At 45.3% G+C, this 21,320-nt stretch overlaps 1 protein-coding gene across 12 annotated transcripts in view; it reads right to left on the bottom strand.

Annotated features, from left to right (window-relative positions):
- Positions 1-21,320, bottom strand: part of LOC119971578 (AP-2 complex subunit alpha-2-like) — a 527,190-nt gene that overhangs the window by 302,569 nt on the left and 203,301 nt on the right. For 11 of the 12 annotated variants that reach the window (XM_038807337.1, XM_038807343.1, XM_038807342.1 and 8 more), the window contains 2 exons: positions 14,568-14,736; positions 13,817-13,954 (listed from right to left, as the gene is read on the bottom strand). In XM_038807337.1, the coding sequence (XP_038663265.1) occupies positions 13,817-13,954; positions 14,568-14,736 (307 nt within the window). The remainder of the gene's footprint in view (positions 1-13,816; positions 13,955-14,567; positions 14,737-21,320) is intronic. The other variant, XM_038807341.1, reaches the window with a different exon arrangement.

Raw genomic sequence — 21,320 nt, 5'->3', positions numbered from 1 at the left:
GTGGCCATGAGGGAGGGGGGTAGGGGGAGGGTGATGCAACTTGGCATGGGAGAGAAGAGACATGGTCAGGGATGCATCAGGGCGCCAGTTTGGATGGGCTAGGTACAGGGTGTTATTAACGGGGCTGGAGTTAAATGGGGAGTATGATGTACGGTAGAGAGGAATGGAAGAATAAGCCTTCAGTAAGGCTGGTAAAGTGGAATGTGCGCTGGCTCAATGGACCATTTAAAAGATTACGGGTATTTGCACACCACAGGAGTTTGAAAACAAGATGGTCTTTCTGCAGGAGACACACAACCCTGTGAAGGACAAGGTTAGACTAAGGAAGGGATGGGTTGGGAAGTGGGGGACCCGGGTGGGAGATACGTGATTGTGAGTGGGGTATTAGAAGGGATGCCGGTGGTGTTGGTGAACGCGTATGCACCAAATTGGGCTGATGTGGATTTCATGAGGGGGTTGCTGGCACAAATCCTGGACTTGGCACGAACCAGTTGGTTATAAGAGGAGATTTTAATTGTGTCCTCGAGCCGATGGTGGATAGGTTGAACCCCAGGTCAATGGGTAGGGTAAGAATGGCAAAGGAGCTGGGTGGATTTATGGAAAAGATGGGTATGGTGGATCCGTGACATAGATACACAAAAGATAGGAGCAGGAGGAGGCCTTTTGGCCCTTCGAGTCTGCTCCGCCATTCATCACGATCATGGCTGATCATCCGACTCAGTAGTCTAATCTTGCTTTCTCCCCATAGTCTTTGATCCAATTCGCCCCAAGTGCTATATCCAGCCACCTCCTGAATATATTCAAAATTTTAGCATCGACTAATTCCTGTGGTAATGAATTCCACAGGCTCACCATTCTTTGGGTGAAGAAATGTCTCCTTATACCTTATATGTCCGAAATGGTTCACCCTGAATCCTCAGACTGTAACCCCTGGTTCTGGACACACCCTCATTGATCCCAGTGAGTGTGGTATTAGAAGAGATGCCGGTGGTGTTGGTGAACGCGTATGCACCTGATCCAGATCCTTTATCTAAACCTGTCGCCTATTTTCCAAGGATCTACTTCCCTGCTTCTACCCTGTCTCGTCCTGTTCGAATTTTATAAGTCTCTATGAGATTCCCCCTCATTCTTCTGAACTCCAACGAGAACAAATCCAACCTAGTCAAACTCTCCTCATATGACAGTCCCACCATCTCTGGATTCAATCTGGTAAACCTTCGCTAAACTCCCTCGAGAGCAAGAACATCCTTTCTCAGAGAAGGAGACCAAAACGGCACACAATACCCCAGGTGCGGCCTCAGCAAGGCCCTGTATTATTGCAGCAACATATCCCTGTTTCTATACTCGAAGCCTCTCGCAATGAAGGCCAGCATACCATTAGCCTTCTTTACAGCCTGCTGCACCTGCATGCTTACCTTTAACGACTGGCGCAGAAGGACACCCAGGTCCCGCTGCACACTCCCCTCTCCCAATTTATAACCATTCAGGTAGTAATCTGCCTTCCTGTGTTTGCTTCCAAAGTGAATAATCTCACACTTATCCAAATTATACTGCATCTGCCATTGATTTTCCCACTCGCCCAATGTTCTTGCTGTAGGATCCCTGCACTCTCGTCACAATTCACCCTCCCACCTAACTTGGTATCATCTGCAAACTTTGAGATGTTACATTTTGGTCCCTCATCCAAATCATTAATATATATTGTGAATAGCTGGGGTCCCAGGACCGATCCCTGTGGTACCTCACTAGTCACAGCCTGCCAATTTGAAAAGGACCCATTAATCCCTACTCTTTGTTTCCTCACTGTCGACCAGTTTCCTACCCACCTCAATACATTTCCCCCAATCCCATGCGCTTTAATGTTGCACAATAATCGCTTTTGCAGGACTTTGTCATACACCTTCTGAAAGTCCAAATATACCACATCACTTTGGTTCCCCCTTGTCAACTACATTGATTACCTCTTCAAAGAATTCCAACAGATTTGTCAAACATGACTTTCCCTTCATAAATCCATGCTGACTTTGACTGATCCTGCCACTGCATTCTATATGTTCCGTTATAAAGTCCTTGATAATGGATTCAAGCATTTTCCCCACTACCGATGTTAGGCTTACTGGTCTATAATTCCCTGCTTTCTCTCCACCTCTCTTTTTGAATATCGTAGTGACAAGAGCTACCCTCCATTCTGCAGGGACAGTTCCAGAGTCTATAGAATCCTGGAAGATGACCACCAATGCATCCACTATTTCCAGAGCCACCTCCTTAAGCACTCTGGGATGCAGATTCTCAGGCCCTGGGGATTTATCCGCCTTCAATCCCATCAATTTTCCCTACTAATGTTGATCTCCCTCTGTTCTTCCAGCCCACTAAACCTTTTATTTTCCAGCATTTCTAGTCTCTGATTTGTGTCCTCTTCTGTGAAGACAAAACCAAAGTATGTATTCAATTTCTCAGCCATTTCTTTGTCCCTTATTATGCATTCCCCTGTTTCTGTCTGGAGGGGGCCTACATTTCTCTTTACCAAGCTCTTGCTCTTCACATCAATAGTGATGCTTTACAAACCCAGGAGAAAGAGGTTATTCCTTTTTCTCACATGTCTATAAGATGTATTCCAGAATTGACTATTTTGTGGTGAGCCGGGAGATTTTGGTTGGGGTGGAGTAGGCAGCGTGTGTGGAGATAGTGATTCCGGACCATGCGCCCCACTGGCTGGAGATTCGGCTTAGACCGGGGGTGGAGCAGAGGCCAGGGTGGAGGTTTGATTCTGGGTTGTTGGTGGATGGAGGCTTTTGTGATAAGATGCGGGCGGCGATTGAGGATTATGTGGTGTTGAACCAGAACGAGGGGATGTCGGCGGCCATTGTTTGGGAAGCGCTAAAAGCGGTGGTCCAGAGGGAGATGATCTTGTTCAAGGCTCAAGGGGATAGGAAAAGAAGGGAGGAATATGGCCGTCTAATGAACAAGATAGGTGGATAGGGTATACATGAGGGTACCCACCACCGAGGGATTGGCCAGGAGGAAAAAATTACAGGGGCAATTTGATAGGTTAACGATGAGGAGGGCAGTAGGATAGCTACATAGGGCAAGATGGGTGCAGTACGAATATGGGGAGAAGGTGAATCGAATGCTAGCGCACCAGCTGCGGGGCAGGCCACATCCAGGGAAATATTGACGATACGGACTGGGGCTAGGGATGTGGTGTCGGAGCCGGGGAAGATAAATGAGGCGTTTAGGGAGTATTACAAGGAGCTGTACAGAACGGACCCAGGGGTGAAGAGGAAAACATAGGACGGTTCTTAGAACAAAGAACAAAGAAAATTACAGCACAGGAACAGGCCCTTCGGCCCTCCCAGTGTGCGCCGATCCAGATCCTTTATCTAAACCTGTCGCCTATTTTCCAAGGATCTACTTCCCTCTGTTCCCCGCCCATTCATATATCTGTCTAGATGCATCTTAAATGATGCTATCGTGCCCGCCTCTACCACCTCCGCTGGCAAAGCGTTCCAGGCATCCACCACCCTCTGCGTAAAAAACTTTCCACGCACATCTCCCTTAAACTTTCCCCCTCTCACCTTGAAATCGTGACCCCTTTTAATTGACACCCCCACTCTTGGGAAAAGTTTGTTGCTATCCACCCTGTCTATACCTCTCATAATTTTGTAGACCTCAATCAGGTCCCCCCTCAACCTCCGTCTTTCCAACGAAAACAATCCTAATTTACTCAACCTTTCTTCATAGCTAGCACCCTCCATACCAGGCAACATCCTGGTGAACCTGCTCTGCACCCTCTCTAAAGCATCCACATCCTTCTGGTATTATGGCGACCAGAACTGCACACAGTATTCCAAATGTGGCCTAATCAAACTCCTATACAACTGTAATAGCTTATTGTCACAATTAGGCTTCAATTAAGTTACTGTGAAAAGCCCCTTGTCGCCACATTCCGGCACCTGTTCGGTCAGACTGGTACGGGAATTGAACCTGCGCTGCTGGCATTGTTCTGTATCATAAGTCAGCTGTTTAGCCCAATGCGCTAAACCTGCCCTGAAATCTTAGATGAGCTGGAGTTTCCTCAGCTGGAGGAAGAGAAGTGGCAGGCACTAGAGGAGCCCCTGGGGCTGAGGGAGATACTGGGCAGTATAAGGGCTAAGAGTTCGGGGCTCTGGGACCGGATGGATATCTCCGGAATTCATTTTTAAAATTTATTTAGAGTACCCAAAAGTTTTTTTTTTCAATTAAGGGACAATTTAGCATGGAAAATCCATCTAACCTGCACATCTTTGGGTTTTGGAGGGCAGCACGGTGGTGCAGTGGGTTAACACTACGGCCTTACGGCGCCGAGGTCCCAGGTTCAATCCCGGCTCTGGGTTATTGTGCTTGTGGAGTTTGCACATTTTCCCCGTGTTCGCGTGGGTTTTGCCCCCACACCCAAAAATGTGCAGGCTAGGTGGATTGGCCAGGCTAAATTGCCCCTTAATTGGAAAAAATGAATTGGGTACTCTAAATTTTAAAAAAATATCTTGGGGTTCTGGGGGTGAAACCCACGCAGGCACAGGTGCCGGAATTCTATAAGGGGTTCGCAACGGACCAGGGGCGTTTAACGAGGTGCTGGAGCTGCCGGAGACGATGACGCAGGCAGAGATCACGTTAATTCCGAAAAAGGGGAAGGGCCCGGTGGAATGTGGGTCGTATAAACCCATATTACTGTTTAATAATAATAAACTTTAGTACCTGTAAGAAATGGGTGGCAATAAATAGGTGTGTATATAAGTATCTGTAGTGAGAATGCCTTTAAGAAATGGATGTTTATTACTGCAGTGATGTTAGAGAGTGGGTGGAGCTGGGCTGTCTGTCAGCTTTTTACTTTTGTTTTAGGCTGTTTGTTGCAGGGTATGTTTTAGTTTCGTTTTCAGAGCTGCACAGCTGCAGTCACAGCCAGAAGGTGTATTAGAGTCTCTCTCTGTAATCTGAAGAATGTAAATTGATCCTGGAGATTTAAAACTAATAACTGCTCTCAGTAGTGACTTTAACCTGATGTGCTTCTGTTGAAAGGTTTTGTTTTAAGTCTTATGGATGTTAAAAGGAAAGTAAGAATTACTTAGTTTTGTATTCTTTGGGGGTTGTATTTGAATTAATGTTTGCTAAGATGTTCACTGTATGATTTAAAAAGGCTAACTTGAGTTCATAGAATAAACATTGTTTTGCTTAAAAAAATACTTTTCCATTTCTGCTGTACTACACCTGTAGAGTGGGCGTATGCTCCCCATACCACAATCTATTAAAAGTTGTGGGTCAGGTGAACTCCATGATATACGTTGGGGTTCTCTAAACCCTGGCCCATAACAAGTGTCAAAAGTAGGCTTACATTCACAGTGAAATGAAGTTACTGTGAAAATCCCCTAAATATAGACCTGAAAGTGCTGGCTAAGCTATTGTCGGGAAGAATGGAAGGTTGTGTCCCGGGGGTGGTTGCGGAGGACCTGTAGCCACCTAAGATGGCCACAAACGGACACAAAATGGAAGACTGCAAAGAGTGCAGGGTAAACGGACATGTTAAACAGCAAACAGCTTGCAGAAGCAATTATGCATTGAAACAATTGCAGAAACCAGTTTCCTGGCAGCTGCAGAGATCAGGCAGCGCTGTAAATGGGAAAGCCGTTAACATAGTAATGAGGTGATACCGGGCAGTCCCAGGTACAAGTGGATACAATTAAGTATCAATTGATACTTTTAATAGCAGCCCAGACACGATGGAGCCAGAGAAGCCCAGGACAATGAGTCCTAAGAACTGCCCCAGCCATCAAGGAACGGCCCTAGGATTGGGGGGTTCAAACCATATCGATTGGGAAGAGGCCCAATCGATCCCCAGCAGGTGAGGAAGCCCGCCCCAAGGGGCGCGGACCCCTGAGACCTATAAAAGAGAGGTCCCACGCATGGTTCAGTCTTCTGATTCTTTCTCCTGATTCCGGCTTCTGAATCCAGCCTCGAGACCCCTGTCTTCTCCATCAGCCGATTGAACTGAAGCCGCCAATAAGTAAGTGCCTAACGACAATCGCCACCTGACCCCGGCATTACTTATACCCTTGCCGACCGATAGTGACCCGAAGCCTGCAGCCCAGAACGTAACGAAGGCCTTGTTCCCTGACCTCGCAGTTCCTTCTTAGATAAGTATTAGTCGTTTAGTGGAAGAAGTAAGTTAGTCTTTAGCGTTTGCATGAGTGTTATTATAATTGTGTTATAATAAACTCTAATTGTTTTGGACTTACTAATTGGTGTACAGCTTTATTGCTTTAAACTTGACCTTGATACTTGTGACGGTGTCTTTACGGCACCTGGCGACTCCAGAGCTTAGAACGAGAAACAGAGCCAAGTGAGTGTTAAGCACACTCATCCAAAACGAGCAACAGACCAAACAGGCTTCGTAAAAGGCAGGCAGCTCTCTAGCAATATAAGGAGATTGTTAAATGTGGTCATGAATCCGTCGGGAGTCAAGCTACTGGAGTTAGTGGTGTCCTTGGACGCGGAGAAAGGATCCAACCGGGTGGAATGGCAGTACCTGCTTGAGGTTCTGGGGAGGTTTGGGCGCGCTTGCTACTTGTGGCACCGAAGACGAGTGAGCAGACGAATGACATGAGCTCACGGAACTTAAAATTGCACAGGGGAACAAGGCAGGGGTGCCCATTGTTCCGCTGTTGCTTTGCACTGGCTATAGAGCCTTTGGCAATGGCTCTTAGGGGATCAGCAGAGTGGCAGGGGATTATGAGAGGACGGTGGGAGCATCAGGGATCGCTCTATGCTGACGAGCTACTGTTGTATGTTTCGAACCTGCTGGGGAACATGGAGAGGATCATGGGCCTGCTGGGGAAGTTTGGGGCGTTCTCGGGATATATGTTGAATGTAGGGAAAAGTGAAGTGTGCCAATCTAGGGGGCTGCCATTTAAGGTTGCTAGGGCCAGGTTCAAGTACCTGGGCATTCAGGTAGCGAGGGAATGCTCCATAAGTGGTACTTAACAAAGCTGGTGGAGGAGGCCAGGGAGAATCTCTAGAGGAGGGATACACAGCAATTGACTTTGGCGGGAAGGGTCCAAGTGGTAAAGATGATTATTCTTCCAAGGTTCCTGTTCATATTCCAGACCATTCCAGACCCTCCCAATCATTATCCCACCAAAGGCCTTTTTTGGGAAGCTGATCACGATTATCTTGGACTTTGTATGAGTGGGGAAGGTGCCAAGGGTTAGGAGGACCTTGCTACAAAGACAGAAGTAGGAGTTGGTTTTGCCGAACCTGCTTCATCGTTATTTGTCGGCGAACCCGGAGAAGGTGCGGTGATGGTGGGAAGGAGAGGGGGTAAAATGGGTTAGGATGGAGGAGGAATGTACGGGGGGGGGGGGGGGTGGATGGCATGTATAGGAGGTGGAAAGAAGTGGGGCTGGTCAAGGTGAGGGATTTGTATTTGGAGGAAAGGTTTGTCAGTCTGGAGGAGCTAAGGGAGAGGGTAGAACTCCCAAGAGGGAGTGAGTTTAGGTACCTACAAGTAAGGAACTTTGCGCGGAAGGTTTGGAAGGAGTTCCCTAAGTTGCCGAGAGAGACTGCAACTTCCAGATGTATACTGGTGGGTGGATGAGTAGGGAGGTGAAGATTAAGGAAGAATGGGAAGGGGAATTGGGAGGGGAGATCAACTAGTGAGTGAGCCACTGCGAAGGGTGAACGTGACCTTCTTGTGCGCAAGGATGAGCCTGATGCACTTTAAGGTAGTACACAGGGCACATATGACTCGGGCAAGAATGAGTGTGTTCTTCCAGGGGGTGGCGGATGAGTGTGAGAGGTGTGGGCGGGGGCCAAGGAATAACGCACACATGTTCCAGGGTCGGATAGATTCTGGGCGGGAGTGTTGCGGCCCTAGCAAGGATAGTGGGGGAGGAGGTGGAGACGGATCCTTTGGTGGCGATATTTGGGGTTTCGGAGAAGCTGGAGCTCATGGAGAGGAGGAAGCCGATGTCGTGGCCTTCGCCTTTCTGATTACCCGGCAACAAACCTCAGTGGTCAGCAGCACCACCAGGGGTAGCGGCCTGGCTGGGTGACTTGTATGATTTTCGGCGAGATAAGGGGTTCAGCAGAGGGGTTTGAGGCAAGGTGGGGGATGTTCATGACCGTGTTTGAGGAGTTGTTCGTCGCCAAATTGGGGGGGGGGGTGAAAAAGGAGAAAATATTTGTGCAAAATGTAGTCATTTGTTGGGAAGCCTGTTCCCCAAATTGTTTATGTTTGATAACTTTTTATATATGTTTGTAATAAAATACATTTTTTTTTAGATGTACGGGGAACAGTATAGCCCAGTGTCTCCGTACAGGGAGACGTACAAGTCCAGCCCACTGTCACCACCCGGAGAAATGTATTACTGAGAGCTGGAGAGAAATATATATGCCTCCGCCTCCTCCCATCTCTGCTCCTCTGCCCCATCCACCGACACCATACAGAGAGTGGGGCATACAAGCCGCAAAAGGTGTCTTGTATAATGGATCAAGAAATTATCACCGCAGCGGCTGCACTGATGGGCTTGTCAAAATACTAGAAAAACCCACCCTCAGTCTTCCTGTCCCTGCCTCACTTCACGCCTTGACTGACAACAGGAGGGATGGATTGTATGTATTATTGAAAATGAAAAATTGAAATGAAAATCGCTTATTGTCACGAGTAGGCTTCAATGAAGTTACTGTAAAAAGCCCCTAGTCGCCACATTCCGGCGCCTGTTCGAGGAGGCTGGTACGGGAATCGAACCGTGCTGCTGGCCTGCTTGGTCTGCTTTAAAAGCCAGCGATTTAGCTCAGTGACCTAAACCAGCCGCTATTGAGGGTGGGTGGTAAAGAAGTAGACTGCCTTTTTGAAATAGGAGCAGAGTAAACATGTTTTCCTCTTGAGTATTCAAAATTGTTTCCTTTGGATCACAAAAAACTGTAGCCATGGTGGAGGGGACGATACACTGACTATCAAAAGAACCCAGCCCATGCTAATAGAATTCGGCCCACATGAATTGATTTCTCCAGCCTGGATAGGCCCAGGCCATTCTGGGTTGGAATATTCCAGCCCAATTAGATTCTTCTTTAAACTTTGAAAATAGAAAAGTAACATGGTCAATTAAAACCAGAAGGAAGTATCAGCTCTACAAACATCCAATTTGGGCCAAAGATAAAAACGATTATGACCTACTACACATGCAACCAGCATCATTCACTGGAATTGCTCCACCATGTATCAAACAATATCCCATCAACCCATCCTCAATTCAAGGAATACTACCTATAGTAAAGCATAGTAAGAAGTCTGACAACACCAGGTTAAAGTCCAACATGTTCATTTCAAACACTAGCTTTCGGAGCACTGCTCCTTCCTCAGGTGAATGAAGAGATATGTTCCAGAAACATATGTATAGACAAATTCAAAGATGCCAGACAATGCTTAGAATGTGAGCATTTGCAGGTAATTAAGTCTTTACAGATCCAGAGATAGGGGTAACCCCAAGTGAAAGAGGTGTGAATTGTCTCAAGCCAGGACAGTTGGTAGGATTTCGCAAGCCCAGGCCAGATGGTAGAGGATGAATGTAATGCGACATGAATCCCAGGTCCCGGTTGAGCCCGCAGTCATGTGTACGGAACTTGGCTATAAGTTTCTACTCGGCGATTCTGCGTTGTCGCGCGTCCTGAAGGCCGCCTTGGAGAACGCTTAGCCGGGGATCAGAGGCTGAATGCCCTTGACTGCTGAAGTGTTCCCCAACTGGAAGGGAACATTACTGCCTGGTGATTGTTGCGCGATGTCCGTTCATGCGTTGTCGCAGCGTCTGCATGGTCTCGCCAATGTACCACACTTCGGGACATCCTTTTCTGCAGCGTATGAGGTAGACAACGTTGGACGAGTCGCACGAGTATGTACCACGTACCTGGTGGGTGGTGTTCTCACGTGTAATGGTGGTATCCATGTCGATGATCTGGCACGTCTTGCCGAGATTGCCATGGCAGTGTTGTGTGGTGTCGTGGTTGCTGTTCTGAAGGCTGGGTAGTTTGCTGCAAACAATGGTTTGTTTGAGGTTGCGTGGTTGTTTGAAGGCAAGTAGTGGGGGTGTGGGGATGACCTTGGCAGGATGTTCACCTTCATCGATGACGTGTTGAAGGCTGCGAAGAAGATGTCGTAGATTCTCCGCTCCGGGAAAGTACTGGACGACGATGGGTACTCTGTCGGTTGTGTCCCGTGTTTGTCTTCTGGGGAGTTCGGTGCGGATTTTTGCTGTGACGCGTTGGAACTGTCGATCGATGAGTCGAACGCCATATCCCGTTCATGCGAGGGCATCTTTCAGCATCTGTAGATGTCTGTTATGCTCCTCCTCGTCTGAGCAGATCCTGTGTATACGGAGGGCTTGTCCATAGGGGATGGCTTCTTTAATGTGTTTAGGGTGGAAGCTGGAGAAGTGGAGCATCGTGAGGTTATCCGTGGGCTTGCGGTAAAGCGAAGTGCTGAGGTGACCGTCCTTGATGGAGATGAGTGTGTCCAAGAATGCAACTGATTCCAGTCCAACGCCGGCATCTCCACATTCTAGTAAAGCATATAGGAAAGGGGGGGTATTGATTAAAACACAGCTCATCAAATAGCCCAGTTTGGCCTGTATCAAGATGACCGCAGGGTTTTCATAATAGCCCCACTGTGTTTCACATGGCCTTACAGAACCATTTCAGGGAACTGCCTGAGTTGCGCTCCACCATTATCCAGTATATAGATGACATACAGTTAGCCACCATTAAAAAGAGGATTATGAGAAAGATTTACATGTTCTTCTGGACTATCTCCTCCAGAGGGGACATAAAGCCAGCATGGCCAAAGCACAAATTGCTCAATATGAAGTCATCAACGTGGGTCAGAAGCTTCCAAATGGTAAAAGAGAATGTACTCAAGATAGAACAGAGGCAATTTGGGCTGCAAAAGAGCACACCACTGTCCAAGAACTGAGATCTTCTTTTGGGTTTGTGTAACTTTAAGTTACACAAGTAACAGAAGTTGGATTGATTCGTACACACAGTTAGCACAACCATTGAATTACCTTTTAAAGGGAACTCGGAAATCAAAAAAGGTCGTCCTTACAACAGAACAGAAAAAAGCCTTCGTGAATCTGAAACATTCCTTGTGCTCAGCATCAGCTCTAAGAATTCCAAATAGTGGGAAACCATTTACCTTATTTGTTCATCAGAAAGCAGATATATAATAAGTCTAGCCCAGGAACATGGGGATCAACAGAGACTAATTGGGTACTACAGTATTAAGGAAAATTGGACACAGTAGTCCTCGGATGGGGAAGTTGCCCAAGAACCGGAGAGGCCACAAGTAAAGCTGTAACTGTTTAATGTCCTCACACAGTTCATGCGCTTCTTTCAATGAATAGAGTCACACAGGTCACCTCAGCTAGATGGGCAACAGCTTTTGAAGCCCGTAACCTCCATTTCCAACGGGCAAGCCCAGTAAACCGATGATCTATGCTCCCGCTCCCTGAGGAACAAAAGGGAGGAGGAAAGAGCATGACTGTATTGAGATCACAGAGGAAATGGAGAAGGCGCGTCTGATAGAAGAAGATCCATTACAAAACCCAGGCTTAGTTTTGTTTACAGATGGGTCCTCCTTTGTTGACAATGGCATTCGGAAAGCCGGATGGACAGTCACGAGCCTGTACACCATTAAAGCAAAGGGAATTTTGCCCTCAGGGACATCAGTCCAACAAGCTGAGTTAAGGGCCCCAGATGAAGCATGTCATGTGGCAAGAGACCAAACAGCTAACATCTATACAGACTCAAGGTATGGTTTTGGAGTAGCTCATGACTTTGGCCAAGTATGGAAGAAAAAGAATATTCCTCACCACCACAGGAACACCTATTCGAAATAGAAATGAGGTACAAGATCTGCTAGAAGCTTTAAAATTGCCAAAAGAAGTGGCCATTCTGAAATGCAAGGCCCACACTAAACAAGACACTGCAGAAGCACAGACCAGGCAGCAAAAGAAGCCGCCTCACAATGCAATTCTCCAGAGGAACCAAAACAAATCTACAGACTGGAAGTGTGCACACTGCTACAAGACTTAGGTAAAATGCAGAGTGAGTGTTCACGAGAAGGCTGGATGTAGCTCCCCTCGCCGCTGAAGGAATTCAACATTAAAATATTCCAAGCCATCAATGATTATGTATCCTGCAACCAAAATGGGAATGTCTCACCCTCCACGTTCTGGAAGGCACTGAAGGTGATGATCAGGGGGAAATCATATCTTAAAGAGCCCTTGGGTCAGGAAGGAAAGAGAAACCAAGCAGCCGCTGATCAACTCCAGACTGGAGGCGGATCGGTAGTACTCCACGGCCCTATTGGATTTACCAATTAATAATAATCTTTATTGTCACAAGGAGGCTTACATTAACATTGCAATGAAGTTATTGTGAATAGCCCCTAGTCTCCACATTCCAGCGCCTGTTCGGGTAGATAGAGGGAGAATTCAGAATGTCCAAATTACCTAACAGCACGTCTTTCAGGACTTGTGGGAGGAAACAGGAGCAAACCCATGCAGACACAGGGAGAACTGCAGACTCCGCACAGACAGTGACCCAAGCCGTGAATCGAACCTGGGACCCTGGAGCTGTGAAGCAACAGTGCTAACCACTGTGCTACCGTGCCTCGCAATTATTTGGGGTCCTTTAAGAAATCAACCAAACATATATTGGAAAATAAAATGATTCTTAAAAAAGTACTGAGTCTGCAAAAGTATAATCAACTTATAAAAAGCGAGTGAACTATTGAACCTTTAAGGACATGACTACAGATACTAATAATGTTTCGAAGCATATTCTGTATAAGTCTTACCTAAAGAAACAATATGAAGGCACATTCAGCAGAATTCCGACAATCTAGTAACATAGTAAGGCGAGAGACTAGTCATGACGCAAATGTTTAGACCATGAGAATGCAAATGGGAATCTATATATACTGTGGCAGGGAAATATTAATTAATCTTGACTCAGTGATTAATGTCCAATTAACTAATCACTTGTTGAATCATCAACACCTTTCTGAACGAATCAGGGGGTCCCAGCTGAGAGCAAAAACCAATGAGAACTGAGTAAGGGACTAAATTAGAGATAAGGATTTCCTTAAGAAAATGATCTTATGATTAATTTTTTAGACGAATTCTAGCCTTCTGGAATTCTTGAAGCATCTGTGGAAATTATTTTTATTTTTGAAGTATTATCTTTACTTTTTCTTATGCTAATGTTTTGAATATTTTTTGCTGTATTCTGACAAGTTTATGTATTATTTGACTATGTTTTGATTCTGTTCTTATACAAGTGGATTAAGTAAATTCTTAGTAATGAAATGTGTTTTGGGCACCTCTAGCAACCCGACTGAGTACCTTATCTTTGGAAGAAAAATAAGAGATCCGACAGCCCCCAACCTTGGAACTTGTTGGATAAGGATGCTGCATCATATTATTTACCCACCTGCCCTGTCACTCATGGGTGCCATATCAGATCTTGTCATCCACTTGTCCTATTATCTACAGATTATATATCTGATCTGCTTATCACCATTCCTGTCATCCATGGGTGTTATATTGAATCTGATTCTTCACCTGCCTTATCACCCTTAGGTGCTGTGTAACACAGGAAGACTTGGAGTTAATAAAAAATGGGAGCAAGTAGAAGTCTGAACTAACAAAACTTCTGTTACTGGCAGCAAGGAAGGGGAAACATACTAACAGATACTCGGCACCATCATTCAAAAATAAGGATGACTCACAATTTCTTCTCTAATAGAATAATCAGCATTTTCCAGATAATTCAGCATCTCTGCCACAATCTGCTGGGCGTTGCTCCGGTCACACATCCCATATAAGAGATCCACTGCTCTCTGTCGCACACTCACATCTCTCTCAGTCTGCCAGACAAATAGCAAAGTCAGTGAGCCATGTACCAGTAGGGCTATGACTGGTAATTATCCTGACCGACAAAACATGGCTTTCCTTAAGGATAATGCGCAATTTCTTAATCTTATCGTTCCCAACGCCCACCTCAGCCAGAAAGGACAGAGTTATAATCACACTTTTTCCACTGAGAAATTCAAATAAACGTGCAAGCTCTGCAACATAGGAAATAGTTGGAGGGAAGAGAACAAAATGGAGGATCAAGTTTGTTGGAGGAAATGAACTAAAAGAGCTTCACAATTCTGATACTCAGTAAATGAGCTAAAATCAAAGTCTGCATGAGCTGTAGTGGGGGCTGCTTCCTGCAGAATGCAAGGGGCACTGTGGGAACAAAGATTGGCTGACCTCTGTGTAAATGCAGATGCATTGGGTAAAAACTGGTGTGTTGCTTACAAGTTTAATATATACAGGTCCCAAGCCAGCGTTGAATGTGTTCTGTTACCTTCAGTGCCATAAAGGGGTACCTGTTTTAAAATACCTCCTTGCCCTCTCAGATGGTGCATTTAATAATCTCACAATGGGAGGTAAAACCAGACAAATGCAGGGGGGTGAAATAAGTGCTGTTACCTTGAGCGCATTGATAACTGTTTCAATGTGCATCTTCACTGCCTCTTGAGAGAATTCGGAGCAAGCTAGCAACCACATGCTCTCAAGAGCAAGGTATCGCAGGTTGGTCTCACGATGCTGCAGAAACTGTCCCAGCTGATAGCAGGCACGTACAAGTAGGTTGGGTTCACTATAAAAATAATAAATGTAACACAAAATAATAGGATCACTGTAATGAAAGTGTCTATCAACCTTTAAATTGATTAAGCTAAAAACTTAATACAATCTTAAAAAGAGATTTAGTGGTGGATTTTCACATTTTAAATCATGAATTGTCTTGATAGGAAAGGTTATTAAATAAAGACTATTTCTTCTGGTTGGAAAATCAAGTAATATGGGGTCACCAATTTGAAACTATCACTGGCAGAAGAAAAAAGGTGAAAAATGAGAGAACTGAATTTATCCAGAATAGCTGATGAATGGTGAGGTCAGGGAAAGGATGATAAACATTTGAAGCAGATGCAGGACAGTGGGACTCATTTTGGAACTCACACAGAGACAAACAGTCAATCATACTTCTTACATACATCTAAACATCAATGGCTCAATAGTGTAGCAGCATTTAGCAGTTAGTGATTTTAAAATTATCAGCCTCGGTTTCAAATTCCTCTATAATCATGCCCCTCCTTATCTTTGTAATCTCATCCAGCCCCACATCCATCTGAGACCTCTGCGCTTCTCTAATTCGCACCACCTGTGCTTCCGAATTTCAATTATTCTGCCATTGGTGGTCATGCTTTTAGGTTCTTGAGCCTGAAGCTCTGGAAGACCCCACTGCACCTCTTTCTTTTGCTTTAAAAAGCTCCTTAAGTTGAACACTTTTACCAAGCTTTTGGTCGCCTGACTGAATATTTCCTTACACCACTTGGTGTCATACTTTCTTTTCTAATGATCCTGTGAAGCACCATGCGATGTTTGATGACATTAAAGTGGTGTCTAAATATAAATTGTTGTTGTTATTGTCAAAATTCTGAACGTACGGATAAATACATCACCACAGAATTTAATCTCCCAACAGAACTGACTGAAGCACAAGCCAATCAGGTGGCTGTGAAAATACCTTTGACTGAAAGTTTCCAGGTTTGCCAAAGAATCAGGTTAGCATAAGAGATACTGTAAAGCAATGAAAACTATCACCTTGGAACAGGGTCAGGACAAATCCATTTTGAGGGTAGAGTGGGACAAGCTCTTACAGAAAGATGCAGAAAAGCAAAAAGCTTTCCAGTACTGCCACTCCACCAAGCAGAGGGCACCTAGCTATACATTAACACCAGGGTGGGCAACTTTCCAAGTTGGAAAGGAGTAGAACTGTTAAATTGGGAAGAAAAGGGGTATTATTTTTAATGTTTATTATGTTATGCACCCAAGTCATGGGACTTGGATGTTGAAGGCTGTGTCAGCATTTACTGCCCATCCCTAATTTCTCTTGAGGGGCAGTTAAGAGTCAACCACATTGCTGTTGGTCTGGAGTCACATATAGGCCAGACCAGGTAAGGATTGCAGATTTTCTTCCCTAAAGGACATTAGTAAACCAAATGGGTTTTTATGACAATTGAAAATGGTTTCATTGTCACCATTAGAATTTTAATTCCAGATGTTTATTGAAGTAAAATTTCACCATCTGGATGGTGACGGGATTTGAACCTGGGACCCCAGAGTACTCTGGGTCTTTGGATTACTTGTCCAGTGACAATATCACTAAGCCATCATGTATGCAGGGTGAGGATGTCAAAGAAGTCTAGGTGTCAAAGGAATGCACTTGGAAGCAAAGATGGCCACGCTGAATTTTCAATAAGTAAATGAGCCATGGGCAGAAATTAGTATTATGAGATAAGGGAGGATTTGGACTTTTATTATTGAATTTCAAAGAGAAGTAAAACGGGATTATAACTTGAAAAGGATCATAAATAATGTCAAGATTATTTTACCTGAAAGTGGTGGCAATAGGGAAAACAAAAGATTTTTATATTCTGGGAAAAGGTAAATTTAGACGGGTAAGGACAATGGAATAAAGATGAAAAAAACAAACAGGTACTGAGGGAGAAATGCTGAGATTTAGGAGAATGGCCATGTTAGGCCTCCTGAAAGTATGCTCTGTGCTGCAAAAGAACTGAGAGGAAGCAAAGTGAGCTTCAGAACACTGGTTCTTTCAGAAAACAGGGTATTAAAGTTTCTGAAGTTCTGAAGTTCCACTGCTGAGTGAGAGAGGTGTTGTCATAATATACATCTATGTATATAATGGAGTGCAGACAGGCGGTGATTGACACACAGGATCACCAGTAAGCACACAGAACAGAGCAGCCAATCACCAGACAGGACACTACCACTATAAAGCCAGAGGGCACTAGGTTTCCCGCTCTCTCCGGACCCAGCCACTGAGACAGTCAGAGCTCGTGAGCTAGCCAGTGCAAACACCATGCGGTAGCTAGTAAGTCTGGTCAGGCTAGTACTAGGTCTCCAGTCAAGTCAGTATAGTGTCAACCTACAGTTGAACATGTAGAGTAGTTAAAACGTTAAATAAAATCGTGTTGCATCATATCGAGTGTTGGAGGTCTGTCTCTCGCTACACTGCATCAAGTGCAGTCCACATTGATCCAGCCTGCCCAACAAATCAGGTGTGACACACCTCCCCAACATCAACAGTGTTATTGTCTTGTGGTAGTATTATTTAACGTTTTCATAGATTAAATATCTTTTTTTTTCAGAAAATATTTATTCAAGCATTTATAATTTTAACATTTAAACATTCTGAACAGAGCGGTCCGACACACGCAACAACATCACAATAACATACCCAACCTCCCCCCCCCCCCCCCCCACCTCCTAACACCCCGTATATTAATTCCCTATCCTTATTCTACAAGGCCATGCCTCCCTTTCCCACCCCCTCTCTCCCATCTTCTGCTGACCGTCAGTTGTCCTTAAAGAAGTCGATGAACGGCTCCCACCTCCGAGCAAACCCCTATTTTGAACCTCTTAAGGCAAACTTAATCTTCTCCAGCCTGAAAAACACCCCCTTGACTTTCGATGCTCCGAGTCCCTCCATCCCAGCAAAATCCGTCTCTGGGTCACCAGGGAGGCAAAGGCCAAACCGTCGGCCTTTCTCCCCTCATGGGCCCCCGGATCTTCCGACACCTCAAATATTGCCAACTCTGGACTCAGGTCCCTTCCAGGACCTCTGACATGACGTTCGCAAATCCCTGCCAGAATCCCCTCAGCTTCGGACACGCCCAAAACATGTGTTCATGATTCACCGGACTTCACCCGCACCTCCCAGATCTGTCCTCCACCTCCTCAAAAACGTACTAATCCGGGCCACAGTCATATGAACCCTATGGACCACCTTGAACTGGATCAGGCTAAGCCTGGCACATGACGAGGATTAATTGATTCTCCTCAAGGCCTTTTCCCATAGTCCGACTTCCCACTCCCCTCCCAATTCTTCCTCCCACTTCCTCTTCACCTCCCTGATTGCGACCCCTTCCCAGTCCATCAATTCCGAATATATTTCTGAGACCCTCCCCTTCCCAACCCCTGATTTAGATATCACCTTATCCTCTAGTCTCCTTAGAGGGATGCGAGGTAAGCTTGGAACCTGCCTCCAGACAAAGTCCCGTATCTGAAGGTACTGAAATCTGTTCCCACCCGGTACCTCAATCTCTTCCTCTAATCTCTCTAGACTCAGGAAACCCTCTTCAGTGAAGAGATCACCAAATCTCTCAATCCCTGCCCGCACCACATCTGAAAGCCACCGTCCAGCCACCCCACAACAAAACGGTGGTTATCACAGATCGGTTGACCACACCAATGCCCCCTCCAGCCTCATGTGCTGCCTCCATTGCCCCCACACCCTCAGGGCTGCCACCACCACTGGGCTTGTGGAGTACAGAGCCGGCGAGAACGGCAGAGGTGCTGTTAACAAAGCCTCTAAACTCGTACCCTTACAGGACACCACCTCCACTCGCTCCCACACCGACCCCTTCCCCACTACCCACTTCATAACCATCGATATATTCGCCGGCCAGTAATAATTAATCAAATTCTGAAAGGCCAAGCCCCCTACTCCCTTCCCCCGTTCCAGAAGGGCCTTCTTCACTCTCGGGGCCTTACCAGCCCATACAAACCCAAAATCACCACGTTCATCTTCCTGAAAAATGTGTTAGGGATAAAAAGTGGAAGACATTGAAACACAAATAGCAATCTCAGGAGGACTGTCATCTTCAGTCTGCATCCTCCCCGCCAATGACAGCGGGAGCATGTCCCACCTGCGGAAGTCCCCTTTCATTTGCCCTGCCCAAATTTAACTTATTGAGCTGACCCCAGTCCCTTGTCACCTGAATCCCCAGGTACGTAAAACTCCTTCCCACCACTTTAATTTTTAGAAACTATTTTGTTGAAGCATTTGTAATTTTCACAGTTTAACAGTTTAACACATTTATATCTCTTAAACACACATTGACACACGTAAAAAAAAGATTTAAAAAACCTACAGAACAACACCTCTACTCCCCCCGCTCTATTCCCTAGCTGCCTGTAAACTATATTCTCTGTCTTGAATTGATCCTCTCAAAGCTAATTTAATTTTCTCCAGCCTGAGAAACCCTGCCATATCGCTGACCCACACCCCTGACTTTGGGGCTCTGAGTCCCTCCATCCCAGCAAAATCCGTCTTTGGGCCACCAGGGAGGAGAAGGCCAGAACATCTGCCTCCCTACTCCCGTTGGCCCCCGGATCTTCCGATACCCCAAATATTGCCAATTCTGGACTCGGAGTTACCCTTCCTTCCAGGACCTCTGACATAACGTCCGCAAATCCGCCAGAATCCCCTCAATTTTCGACACGCTCAATACATATTTACATGATTTCCCGGGCTACCCCCACACCGCCCACATCTGTCCTCCAACTCCTCAAAGAACCTGCTCATCCGGGCTACCGTCATGTGGGCCCACTGGACCACCTTAAACTGGATCAAGCTAAGTCTGGCACACGGCAAGGATGAATTGATTCTCTTCAGGGCTTTTTCCCACAGCTCGAATTCTATCTCCCCACTGTTCTTGAAAATACAGAAAAATGTGTCATTTGAAACATGGAAGTCTGGCAATATCTGGTTTGAGAGGATACAGGGAAAGATCCCACAAAAGGTTAATAGCAGCTGCAAAGAGCAGGGTTATAAAATGCAGATTCTTGCTCACAAGAAAGGCTTAGCAAACACACCGGTTTCATGTGGTAAGCTAAAACAATGGCTCACACCTTCATGGAATGTAACTATCTCAGGAAGCATCTGGAAAAGCATGGATGAGAGTTTCAATTGCATTAAGTGACAAATGTTTAAAACAGGCAAGTCTTTCAAGTCATAACCAAGTTAAATTTTAGCATACAGCTAAAAGCAAAGTTTCACACCTTAATTGAAATAAACTCTCTTAGTAAACAGCTGGAAAGGATGGAAGATGCCCAGTCGAATTTGGTGTCAATTTTAAAGTGTAAAATTCTATGAACATCAAGTTAATTAAAAGAAAATTGGAGACGACCTGTCTACGAGAAACATCATTTAAGTCAAAATCAAAGGCAAAGTTATGAGCTGGGGACAATTGGAAAATTAAACGATTCGAAATCACAGAAATAAAAGTTAACTATTGAAACCAAAGCATTTTTTAATCAGATCTGAGAGGAGACGATATGCCCAAAATGAATAATTAGTTGTAGTAAGATGTTTACATCAAAGATACTTTTAAACTATCAAAGTGAAACAAGCCCATTTACAATAAAGTCGTTAAAACTTAGTAACTCTCAGAAAGAGAATATAAACCCAGGGAGCAGAAACAGAGGACAGAGAACAGCACCAGCAACAGGAGAGAAGGGGAGGAGAACTCAGAGAGAGAGAGAGAGAGAGCTCGGTCATGGGAAAGACAAGGCAAGCAGCCGAGTTTAAACAGTTATACATCTAAGGAAGACTAGAATTTAAACAGGAGTCAGAGTCAGCTTAGAGATAGCTAGCAGAGTTAGCTCTTATAGCTCAGTACATGGATCGACAAGACACAGCAACAGAGCTAACCAGTGAATACAACTCCAGAAGACCAGATTTTAAGAAGATTGATTGACAAGGTGGGCCTGAAGGTCTGTACAACCAACCAGCAGCAGCCAGAAGCAAGATCTTTTTTTCTTTCTGTAAAGAAAGTGTTTGCAGCTTTTAAAAGAAAAAATATAATAATAAAAATAACTTAACCTGAAAAAGTGGTTATTAGCTTACTTCACTTCCTTAATAACGCAGGACCCAGGACATCAATGCTATTAAGGGGTAAGTAGGTTAAATTCTTCGGTGAAGGTATGGGTTATACCGGGGGATAACTTGAAAAGATAGTTTGACCTGAATAGCACCCACAGAAGCCTGCATTGGAGTCAGGGAGTGAGAATCCCTGTTCACCATTTAGAATATCAACCTTTTTTTTGGTATAGGGGGAATTCTAATAATAGTGGTGAGTTTTAACTTCACCACCCAGCTCCTCTTCACCTCCCTGAGAGGAGCCCCTTCCCACACCATCAACTCCTTGTATATCTCTGAGACCTTCCCCTCTCCAACCCCTGTTTTTGACATCACCTTATCTTGTAAGCCCCTCAGAGGGAGGCGAGTGAAGTCAGGAACCTGCCTCTGAATAAAATCCCGTACCTGGAGGTACCAAAACCCATTCCCGCCCGGAAACTCAAACTCCTCCGCTA

The sequence above is a fragment of the Scyliorhinus canicula genome, chromosome 9 (assembly GCF_902713615.1).
Source record: "Scyliorhinus canicula chromosome 9, sScyCan1.1, whole genome shotgun sequence".
Taxonomy (NCBI): Eukaryota; Metazoa; Chordata; class Chondrichthyes; order Carcharhiniformes; family Scyliorhinidae; genus Scyliorhinus; species Scyliorhinus canicula.
The sequence above is the reverse complement of the archived record's forward strand: the minus strand, read 5'-3'. Positions and strand labels throughout refer to the sequence as shown.